The sequence below is a fragment of the Halyomorpha halys genome, unplaced genomic scaffold (genome assembly GCF_000696795.3).
Source record: "Halyomorpha halys isolate HHAL.00 unplaced genomic scaffold, Hhal_1.1 Scaffold541.1, whole genome shotgun sequence".
NCBI lineage: Eukaryota > Metazoa > Arthropoda > Insecta > Hemiptera > Pentatomidae > Halyomorpha > Halyomorpha halys.
The window spans coordinates 381,230-393,780 of NW_027112673.1; the positions used below are offsets into that span (position 1 = coordinate 381,230).

General features: G+C 28.8%; 1 protein-coding gene across 1 annotated transcript; it reads left to right on the forward strand.

Moving 5' to 3' along the window:
• LOC106684079 (retinol dehydrogenase 11) lies at positions 1-11,394 on the forward strand (the record flags this gene model as incomplete). Its single annotated transcript, XM_014425940.3, is given in 7 exon segments — positions 1-269; positions 3,517-3,637; positions 4,185-4,376; positions 6,207-6,368; positions 6,853-6,972; positions 8,842-9,052; positions 11,192-11,394. Coding segments are annotated over 6 exon segments (936 nt in total). The 3' UTR covers positions 11,322-11,394.
• Between the last annotated feature and the right edge of the window lie 1,157 nt (positions 11,395-12,551).

The following is a 12,551-nucleotide window of genomic DNA, read 5'->3' on the forward strand; positions in this document are numbered from 1 at the left end:
CATAATTTATTAATTTATACGCTACGCAGATTACCCATCTAGTGGATAACCTTCAATGAACACTTCTCTTCCGTAGGCGCTGGCGCAGTGGAAACTCGATTCGTTATCATAAGTGTCTGAAAGATATGTCACAATTGTCATTCATGTTTGTTTAGTCTAATGTCTTGGTTCCTCCTGAAACGTGCTTTTGATTACTGCACCATTGTAATATTCACATCTATTGAAAACAATTATTGATCGTACACCTACACGTAGCGCGTAAATCATAAGTAAGTAAACACTTACCTAAACAATATGTTATTACTATGATAAACAACTTCCTTTTCACTAATCATGTTTTGTCGTTTGCCTCAACAGTGGTTTCTGCATCTTCTTTACCTAATCTTTTCGCTGTATTTTCTTAAAATCTAAAACCTTTCTGTAAACTGTTCTCGGATTTCTCATTTTGTCTCGTATGGGTTTCCAGTCTTATTTCTCAAATTGAGAATTTCTCTTTATAATGCTGCCACAAAAAAATTGGAACTGTTGGTTTCTAAAAAATTATAATGTTCCAAAAATTCCAAAATCATTTCACGAGAAAGACTCGAAAAGAATCAAACAGGAATGCCAGGGCCACACCTAAAACTAAATTTATTGTAATTTAAAGATAGGATTTTCCTCAGTAATTTTTTTTTTAATCAGAAACACATATTTCCCCTTGAAACTCGCATTAAAACCCTAAAATATGATGGACTTAGATGTTCTATGGTCCCCTGACTGGATGAAGGACCAGAGATTTTTGTCCTATTTATAAGGAAAGTACTATTATTAATACACACAGTAAATAATACCTAATTAAGAATACGCTTGCTAAAGTAAGCACCATGTTTATTTGCGATCAATAAAACAAAAAAGAGACGATAGAATGATTATTCAGAATTTCCAGAATATTACAATAGTGGTTTAGATAATTGCAAGAGAGTCAAGCACCATCCAGACAGCCGTTTCCCGCCTGGGAATACAGCTGGAAAATATTTAAAATAATAGTTAAATTAACTGCCAACAGATAGTAACACAAATCGAGGAAGGTAAAAAATAGTAGTTGCAATAACCGCCGCAAGGTGTCAGCACCATTCAGACAGCAGTTCCCCTAATGAAAATACAGAAAAAGAATATTTACAAGAATAATTCAACTAACTGCTTACAGAGAGCAGCACAAATCAAGGAAGGTAGAAAATAGTAGCCGTTTCCCGCCTGGGAATACAGCTGGAAAATATTTAAAATAATAGTTAAATTAACTGCCTACAGATAGTAGCACAAATCAAGGAAGGTAGAAAATAGTAGTTTCAATAACCTCCGCAAGAGGCCAGCACCATCCAGTCGACCATCTCCGAAGTTTAGAGGAAAATTTTATTTTGTATTAGGAGAGTAGGAGTCTAAAGGAGGTCAACGATTCAGTAACATTTGGGTCCGGTCTAATCGAGCGAGCTCCTGTAAACTTCTACTCTCCTAATGCAAAATAAAAATTTTCCTGCTAGACATCGGAGAAGGCTGTCTGGATGGTGCTGGCCTCTTGCGGCGGTTGCTGGAACTACTATTTTCTATCTCCCTTGATTTGTGCTGCGATCTTTAGGCAGTTTGTTGAACTATTCTCGTAAATATTTATTTACTGTATTTAGACTTGGGAATCGGCTGTCTGGGTGGTGCTGGCCTCTTATGACGGTTGTTGAAACTACTATTTTAATCTTGAAACTGTGGAATTTTTTTTGTTTTATTGAGGGTGTATATTTTTTCTTAATCTTGTATATTTAAGCATGTTCTTAATTAGTTATTATTTACTATGGATGATTAGTTGTACATTCCTTTATGCTACTATCAATGTAATAAACTATGAAATAGTATAATATACAAAATGAAAAAAAAATATAAAGTATATATATATATATATATATATATTATTATGTGACCTAGACTATGTTAAATTAATTTCAGCCTTCTGTGAGTGAATATTGTATTGTTATAAAAGATTAATCACTTTTATTAATAATTTACCATTTACATAAATTTGGAGAGTTAGTCTTTTAATATGTTTTATGAGTGCATATGCATTATAAGAATTTGTTATAAGTGAATAAATAAATATGAGCAATTTTTTAAGTGAAATATGATTATACTGTGAATAAAAGAATTGGGGAAGAAATTTGATAGCAAAATGTCATTTAAAGTATATCATTGTATGAATTAGTTAATGATATAATGATTCTTCCTTTCTGTGTGTATGTTTTCCATTATTATGAAGGATAAATAAATAACAATAACATAACAATTTAAATCTTATATTAGTACCATATTGTAAATTAGTTTTGTGATGAAAACTTGAGTACAATACTAGTAAATATTGATTAAGAGAGTTATGCTTTTAACCTTTTTTCTTAGAATATATAGCCCCCAAAACTTTACATATATGACGAAATTAATAAAGATGAACATTTATTTCTGTTTTCTCTTATCTGTATATCAGTGGTTTCCAAAAGATGATCTGCTGACTTTTGTTAATGATTATATTTAATGTTTTGATGTACAAAAAATATTTTTAGAATGGCCAAAAGTTAGTAAAAATTAAAAAAAAAAAAAGGTTACATAATAGGTAAATAAAACCTTCAAATAGGTTAATTTTCAAGATTATTTCTTCTTATGAGAGAAGATCATGGTACTGATATTTTTCTTTGAGAAATGAGATATTACTCCAAGATATTTATTAGTAATTTCAAATAATTCCCAATGAAAAAAATATTGATACATCAAATCAATCCTTGTCCTCTTTTTAAAGCGTAAAGTATTTAACCACAGGTCACAAGTAAATATTATTTTGGCCACCTACCTTATTACTAGGCATTCCATCTAACATCAGAGGTCAAATAACTAACAATGATATGGAAGTGGTAAGGGGAATGATTAATGAACGATTTTAAGAATTTAAACTTTAGGAGCTTGCTTACCTTAGTTAGATAGGCAAATATTCAAAAACAAAGCATCCCTTACTTGGCAGTTTTTAACAAAAAAACAAAACAAAAAAAAAAAAAACGCAATATTTCAAAAGAATGATTGGAGTGCAGTAATGAGAATCATAAATACACTCATCTGAAAATTACCATTTGACCATGAAAGCTGAACAGTTGGTAGGTGGAAAAAAATGGTTTATATATATTTTTTTTTCAGGATAATCTTGTTATACATTATTGGATTATATGTGTTTGGAGGTGTTCATGAAAGGCCTATTGAAAATTAATATGAACAAAATGTTACTGGAGAAGTGTAATTTGTGTGACTCATGGTTAAATAATGATGTTCTAAAGTGAAATTTATTTTGATAAGAATGCAGATTTTCAGTTAAATGCATTAATACTAAAAACGTATAAAAAAAAATAATAATAAAAAATAAAAGATACCTGTTTTTTTTTTCATTTATACATAAATTTCCCTGTTTTTGTACATATATGTATTTAGATATTAAAAAATTGTAATTCCTATTTTTAGATGGGGTGGATATTCAGTGCCAGATACCAAAGCCAGAAGAGACTAGATGGACAGGTGGCCATTGTCACGGGCTGTAATACTGGCATAGGGAAATACACAGCTTTAGACCTTGCCAAGAGAGGTAAGCTTTAATCTATTATATTCTTAAATTCCACATTTAAGAATCCTGACAAAACTTCATTTCTTAAGTGAACTCTTCGTAAAACATCTCTATTTTAATGTATTGAAGTTAGACTTTTCAATAAACATTCTGATTGAAAACTATTGTTGAAATATTTAATACTCATATCTTATTATTATTAAGTGTCACATGTAAAAAGCTCACCATATTTAGTAATTTAGTGTACAAATTTTATAAGAAAAGTTATTGATATTATGATGTTTAAATTTGACCCTTATGCTGCATGATGGTCTCACATAATTTCTTAAAGAATATTTGCTCTTCTTATATATCATGTAAAACAAATAACTTGACTGATATTTATTTTAATTTTCAAGAATATATTTTTTTTTCTACCAATTTATTGACATAGACAATCTCTTGTAATATACATAAATTTGTTCTCTTTCTCAATTTAAATGAACTTTCAAGCGGACAATAATCACAACAAAAAACAAATTCAATTCTTATTATTCTTTTTTGTTTATGATATATATAACTTTTTTAGGAGCCCACGTTGTGATGGCATGTCGTAGTATTGAAAGAGCAGAAGCTGCTGCGCAAGATATTCGTTGTGTTGTTCCAGAAGCTAAACTAGAAATTATGATGTTGGATTTATCATCTTTGGAGTCAGTAAGGACATTTTGCAAGGAGTTTTCATCTTCTCACAAATCCCTTCACCTACTCGTTAATAATGCTGGTAATGCTGTAGGTTTATACTGTACTTTTAATTATTTTTTCATTTCACACAAGGTGTGTCTCATTGTCCTATGTACCTAAAGCTTTTAATTATTATTAGTTGTGTAATAAATGCTAGTTAGTTGTTTACATTTAGTAACACCTAGATGAGTCAGGTTCCCTTGCTAGGAAAATATCTGATAATTTGGTACTTGTTTAACAGCCAATTCAAACTCTACCAAAATTTAAACTTATTATTTAGACACCTACTCAAGTTTTCAGGAAGTGTGGAATATTGCATTGTTCTACTGCCAACCTTGATTTTTATATTAGCGGTTTAATGCCCAAAAAATTAAATTAAACTCACTACTAAGGATCTCAGCTAAGGAAAAGAGAACTTCAGATATAAGGGCCATCAAAGGCAAGAGCAAGGGCCCGTCATCCTAGTACATTTAGTCAGATACACACACACACACACATATATATATATAAACCTCAGTTATAATTAACAGAAGTTACCTAAGTTTACTAACACTTCTAAAAGAAAGCCTTGGATTGACGTATTAATTCATGGTGACTTATGATATTTCATGATATATACTACTGGAATCTGATGCTACAACAAGGAAATTCTTAACAATAGTGATATTGTTCAGAGTATCCTGTTAACAAAAACATTAATAACTCTGATGATTATGTTGAGGATGAAGTTTAGAAAGAGTAACCAATACTAAAAACCAGTGAGCCACAGGGATGCTACCCTCACCTTTGAAACTCAAAGGAATTTTCATTTGATTCTATATTCTTCCGGATGAATTGTTTTAAATATTTTCCTGAACTAGAACACGTTTCCCACCAAAAGCAAGATAAGAAAAATTGTTATATAAATTGCACTCTCTTTAAAATATATATCTATGTCTAAATAGAGATATATATTTGAAATTTTGAATATATTAATTATTGTTGTTTATATTTTATGATATTCAAACTTCCAATTATGTACTTTGTATTAACTATTCAAATATTGAGGGGAAGGAGGGATTGGTCGGTTTACTCAGTTTCTAGAAAACTCTGATATAAGAAGCACACTCACTTGATCCCCTCATGTTTCTTATAAGTATAATAATACTCTTATAGAAAGTCAAAATTTTCTTTTCTTTAATTAATTAATTAAATAAAAATAAATAAATAAATTAATATTTAAATTAATAAATAAATGAATTTCTTTTAATATGTTTTCCAATTTTATAACATTACTTTTATTTATATTTTTTCATTTTGCAATATTTACTTATTAGTTCATGATATATTTGAAATGTTTGTAATTTTTTCTTCTTTATGATATTCTTTTCTTTATTTTGGTTTGAGTTAATTTTTTCCTTTTATAATATTTCCATTGCATGTTCTTAATTTCTTTTAATAATTTCAAGTAATATTGTATGTAGAGTTACAATGCAAAAACGAAAATAAAAAAATATATATTAAAACTATTTAATTTAAAAACATGAATTATTAATATTGAGCAATTTTCTTTATAGCAGTGGTACTCAACAGGTGGGACGTGGAAAGGGTTCAGCAAATTTTATTAGAAATTATCATTAAAACTGCTTTATTGTTAACTTAACTGATGTTTTAATATTGAAACTGATAAATACCTTAGCCTCAGAACCCAATTTTAAGAAACCCACTGTCAAATATGTTATCCACTCTCAGGAGTGGATTGTGGATGGTTCAATTTTTGGATTAATGGGCCTCAGACTTCCATGAGTTGGGAACCATTGCTTTATACTAAACTTATATTTAATAATATTTATTATTATTATTATTTTTAATCTAAGAATCATTGCTTTAGGAGTGCTTATGGACCTCCACTCTGTCACGGCTGATGGTTTTGAAGCTCATTTTGGTACAAATCATCTTGGACATTTCCTTTTGACTCTCTTGTTATTACCTATTATGATCAAATCTGGTCCATCGAGGATAATAAATGTCTCATCTAGTGGTCATAAATATTGTAAGTATTAGTTTTTTAATGATTTTAATTACTATTTTATTATGGTGTAGCTACTTTAAAAATATATACTGTATTATGTGTTAGTTATTTGCTATCCTAGATTTTTTGAATTTGTACTTCTGCATAGTGAAGAAAAGAACATAAATTGGCTTCTTGTAATTATTGTGATAAATTCACAGATGAATGCTATTAGTTTATTGCTTGTGGTATTAATAAATTTACTTTGCTCTTTATAGCAGAAATATACCACATTCAGATAACAGAAAAAAAAGAAGTACTGCTAATCCTAATAATTTTGATCCTTAAATATTGCCTACAATATTTGTGTGTTGAATAACTGTAAATTCTGAACTTTTCTGGAGAAACATAAAGCTTATATGCATTTTTGTTTAACATGTTTTCACATATTTTCTAGGATGTATATTTTTGAAATATTATATTATCAAAAATGTATAATTGACATCTGTAACATAATTTATTTCAGGCGACTCACTTTATTTTGAAGATTTAAACATGGAGAAAAATTATAATCCTTGGACTGCTTATGGAAGAAGTAAATTAGCTAATATTCTATTTACGTTGGAACTTGCAAAGCGATTGGAAGGTGAAATATACTTTAAGGAATTAAAATATTATAAATTATTTATTAATAGGAATTTTGATAGCCAAACTTTGATGAGATAGTCTGCATGGGGAAAATTTAAGGCCAGATTCTTTCTATTCTATCATTAGAATTTTATTTATAGTTCTTTTTATTATCAACTATTAAAGTAACAGCTATGATATGTAGACCCCTTGACAGTGTCAGTTTCTAACTTTATAACCTCATACCATCAACTTTATATGTAACTTATAAACTTTTATGTTTCCTGTTTGTTATTATTTAGAGCAATATTTTTTATTTAATCATTCATTTGCCAAGCTGAACTGTTAGGGATGTTAGGTTCGCTATCAGTGTGTAAATAAGCACTGACATACTTCTCACTATTATGATATTACTCGCACAACAAATATCTGTCACATGGAAATGGGCCACCCAAATAGCAATGGAAATGAATCTTATGTTTTGAATTTAAATATGTTAAAAAAAATTATATGGTTTGCAGGATGAGTGATGTTTATTTATTTATTAACAATCAATATGCCATTCCAATGAGCTATTTGGTGTTGGCCTCTCTCTGCTGTGGTGAATAGTGTTGATGCCTGTAAAAATGGAGACTTATTGAAGAATTCAAGAACCTCTATCTGTATGTTATTCAAAGGGATTAAATTTGGGATATAGTACATTCAACATCTTCTAGATAGTTAACAAACTTTAATAAAGGAGACTAAGCTTGAAACCAAAGGTGTTGAAGTATTATTATAATATTCCAGTTTTATATCCATATGGCAATTATCTCCATTTTGAGGAGAAATCAGTCAGGTGAGGGAAAGGAGGTGCAGTCAGTAATTATACAGAATAAATAAAACTGATTTACCTATTTGTATATCATAGGGATATAAGTTTTATTTATTTGTGCATCATTACTGACCACACCTCCTTCCCTCCCCCCTCTTCTCCTTATATCCAATCTACAGTCATCTATAAACACCTCATTATATATCCATTTTGGTTTCTGATGTATTATGCCTTATCTCTATTCTGAGAGATGTTGAGTTATGATTTTTTTAAATTAAAATTTATTTATTTAATGAATTAAATTTAAAATCATTGCAACATTGATTCCGATTTATCACTTTATGTTTTATTGAGTGTAATAATGATAATGTAAACTGCTTCGACACATAAAGAGTCATGGGTTCAGTATTTTGTAAGGAAGTACTGTTTTTAGAACAATGGTTATACAAGCAGGTGATTTTTTCAAGATTACACTCAACTGCCAACTTATTGAGTAACTTATTTATATAACTTACGTATGTAACTTATGTATATAATTTACAATAAGTAACTTATGTTTATAACTTACAATAAGTAACTTATGTATATAACTTACAATAAATAAATTATGTATATAACTTACAATAAGTAACTTATTGAGTAACTTACGTGAAAAACAAAATTTGGTACTCCTCAATTTTATACAACTTACTAATAATATCTGATCTGCTAATGATGTATGGTTTTTATAATTTATTTGAATTATTGGGTAGTGTCATTAATCTGTAATGGAAATGGCATGTTGTTTATATGTACATCTCTCTGAACTGAACTCTTTTAGTACTTTTGGATTTTCAACTTGGTTTCTTGCATAGTTGTTACAGTATACATCATCATAGCTTCTGTAGATTATTTTCCAGTTTTTAAATTTGAAATTGTCTATAGGTATTAGAGTTTTCCTTGGTGCTATTAATAAAAAAATAATTAAATATTGTACATTGCATACAGTTACACTTACAGTATACCATATATATTTTTAAAAATGTATAGTATTACTGTTTAAGTAATATAAATGTAATTTTATTGTCTTTATAGGCACTGAAGTGAAGGCTGTAAGCTTACATCCAGGAGTAGTCTACACTGAAATTTCACGCAATTTATTCACCTCCAAAGCGTTCACTTTGATTTGGCTTATTTCGTTGTTACAAAAATTTGGATCATTGTTGTTGAAGTCTCCAGAGCAAGGAGCACAGACCACTTTGTTCTGTGCATTAGATGACAATATAAAATCTGGATTATATTATGAGTAAGTCATTTATTTATATATACTTAAAGTTAATGTGTAAAGTGAAAATGAAATGATTTTGACAAAAGCCGACCTAAGAGTTTAATTTTGTATTAAGATTTATATTCAAATGAAGCTATATCACTGGTGTCTTTTTGACTTAACATGATTCTACTGATGACTCATTCATGGTTCTCATATGCTTATTTTATTATTGCCCTCAGAATAGATACAGTATATCATTAACTATCATGCAGTACATAGCATGATTACAAAACATTGAAAAAAAAATTGACTTTCAATGTTTTATAAATTGAAAGATTTCATTTTTATGGTCAGTAAAAGCTAAAAATCTGAACATTAATCGTTTTGACTTAGAGAATTACACTAGTATTCCAACAATATTTAAGTCTATGGTTCTAAAAATCCTTGAGAAAACTTATGAATGAGTCATTGGTTTACATATTTTATTTGTATATTTTAAACAAGCAAATAGTAGTTTAAAAAGAAGAAATAAGTTGCAAATATTAAGGCAATGAAGTGTTCTGAGGACTGTAAAAAAAATGTACTGCTACAATCCTTGAAGAATTTATTAGAAATGACAATTTAAAAAGAAAAAACTTGTTACAGAAAGCTTAAGTAATTTATATCATTCCACTCCAAAGTATAATCTGGATTAAGATCATAGTAGCCAACACCAAGTGATATAGATAACTTTGGTAAGTAAATGGTGAGTTAGGTTATGGAGCGAGAGTATTTCTTGCCAGCTACATTACATATATTGTAATAATTTTAAAAATATTAAAAAATAAAATAAAGAGAAGTTTGTTTGTTTAATAAAACTTTTCATATATAAGAGATAACTTGGGTTCAAATTAAGAACACTAATATCAAATGGATAATAGAATTATATTTAACTTTTATAATGTAAAAGGACTCTTAATTTTATTATATAAAAAGAGAGAGAGAGAGACTCTTAATCTCAGGGCGTGTGGTTGCTAGACAATCAGAATACAGATACAATAATTTCTCTTAATTTAAATTAAAATCTAATTTACACATGTATCTATTATTATGCATACAAAACTAACCAAGCTCACAGTCTTCCTTTTGAGATCCTTGATGTTCTTTGTTCTTCATCTTATTGTCCTGTCCTAGCATCAAATATGGCTTCCTTCTTGACAGAAACTGACGACCACCTCTTCATACTCCTCTCTCCTTGGCGCCACCAACAGAACTGCCACAAGTTCAAAAACCAAAACCTGCCTTGAGGTTCCATGTAAACATCGCTTGTCGCACAATAGTTAGGGATTTTTCCAAATGATTTACTTTCTGAATATTATTCATTAGCACTATTTCTTGATTTCTATTTTTCCTTTAATTTACTGTATTTTCAATTATGATGGGAAGAGTTAAAATAGTTTTTATGATATTTGAATCTACTCAATGTGGCCTTGACAACATACCGCCATCTTGTTTTTTTGTATCACGAAGTTATTATAAACAATGAAACTTGGTTAGTTTGCTTTTTGGATAAACAAAGCAATGAATATTAAAATGATACATAAAATAAAACATATTAAAACCATTTATACATCAAAATATACTATTTACTAAAAAAGAGCATATTACAATATTTTGGAAGATTTAAAAAAATCAGACTAATTCAGATATTAATATTTAAAACTAAACCCTTGACCCTTCATGGGTTGTAGCGATACAGATTTTTTAAAAATATTTAAAACTGAGTGATATCGCACATTGCTTCTAGGAAAGCTAAATTAGGTGGAGCTACAATTAGTTTGAAATAGTAGTTTATCTTATAGGAAAAAATTAATTTGCTTAGAAGCTAGAGATTTAATCATTTAGAACATAATTGTTGGTTCCAAAGAGATTTTTTTTTCAAACCCAAAGATTACTAAAGAGAATCCAGTAAATCTCTACATTATAGGTTACTACTCTAGCCCTTATTCACTATATTTTGATTAGCAGTAAGAAATGTATAATGTAAAAAAAAAATAGAATTCAAAATCATTTATTTTACTTTTGTTTCACTCTTTTTTATAGGATTGTGCCAAAATTGTTTAATAATAATGACATCAAGAAAGGAAAAATCTTTTTAAAGGTGTATCTTTTTATAATTGTAACAATATGTTTCAGTGATTGCGCTGCTGCTAATCCTAGTGAAGCTGCTAAAAACTCTCAACTTGCCAGGGAACTTTGGGAAAAAAGCAAAGACTTGGTTCAATTGGGAGACTTTGATCCCTTTTCTATGTTACCTTTGAAGTAAAGGTTATTTGCTTTAAAATTGAGATTAACTATTTATTTTTTAAATATAAAAGAAACATATAATTTGTCATTTATTTGTTGTTGTTTTTTTTAAATGTACCCAACTCTTATACTTAATTTCAAATCACTTTTGAAAAATAAATCTTTTTTAGAGATTTACCTATATTACCAGAAATGTAAATTGAATTTATATTTAATAATAATTAAAACTATGAACATCTTTTGTTTAAAAAAATATTTTACTATTACTATTTATAATGTGTTATTTTTTTTTCTTAATTGAAAAGAAAACGTTCAGTGTTAATCAAACATAGAAATTATTTCTGCTCAGAAAGTACAATTAAAATCATTCCTTTCAGTTTCTTATTTTTACTATTTCAAGGACTACTTGTCTCACTTAATTGACACTTCCAACTTTTTATTATAATTGGCTAGATAAACATCCCTGATACAATATACAATGCTTTATTTTGTAATTTGATAAGAAATTTTACACATTATACTGTTAGTAATGAAAAAAACAACTGCTTTGGTAGACTACATAGTGATGGTGCAAGCTATTGTGATCGCTGTCATGGTATCATTTAGTTAATATTTAGTAGTAAGGGCATAGCCAGGATCAAAACTAGAGGGGGGAGGGAAGCCATGATCAATCAGAGGGGGGCAAGCCATTACAATCAGTATTGCTTGAAAAACAATTTTTTTATTAAATTAATTTTACTTCATTTCTATGGGGGCAGCTGCCTCATCCTTTTTCTAGGAGTTGGGTTTTTGAGAAATTGTAGTATGTTTTGTGTTAATAATACTTATTGATTTTGATATATTAATCATCTGTAAAATTCCTTATTTTAAAATAAAAACCAATCTTCATTGTTAGCAGGGAGAAATCCATCCTATAGTTGGCATACACATAAATCCAATTACTATTGACTCTCATATTGTTCTATTATAAGTCATTAATTTATTGGTCATATCCATCATTTAGGTGCGGAACTCATAATACATAATACATAAACAACAATCAGAAGACTAGTTGTTATTGAACAGACAAAAGGCTTACAACTTTCTTAATTTTAGACATTAAGTTAATTAATGAGGGCTGTTGATGATACTTTCTGTTCTAAACACTACAATAATATAATATGAACCGCTACAACCCATCAAGAGTCGCGGGCTCAATACTCAATCCAACGAAGCACTATTTTTAGAACAATAGTTATCCAAGGAGGTG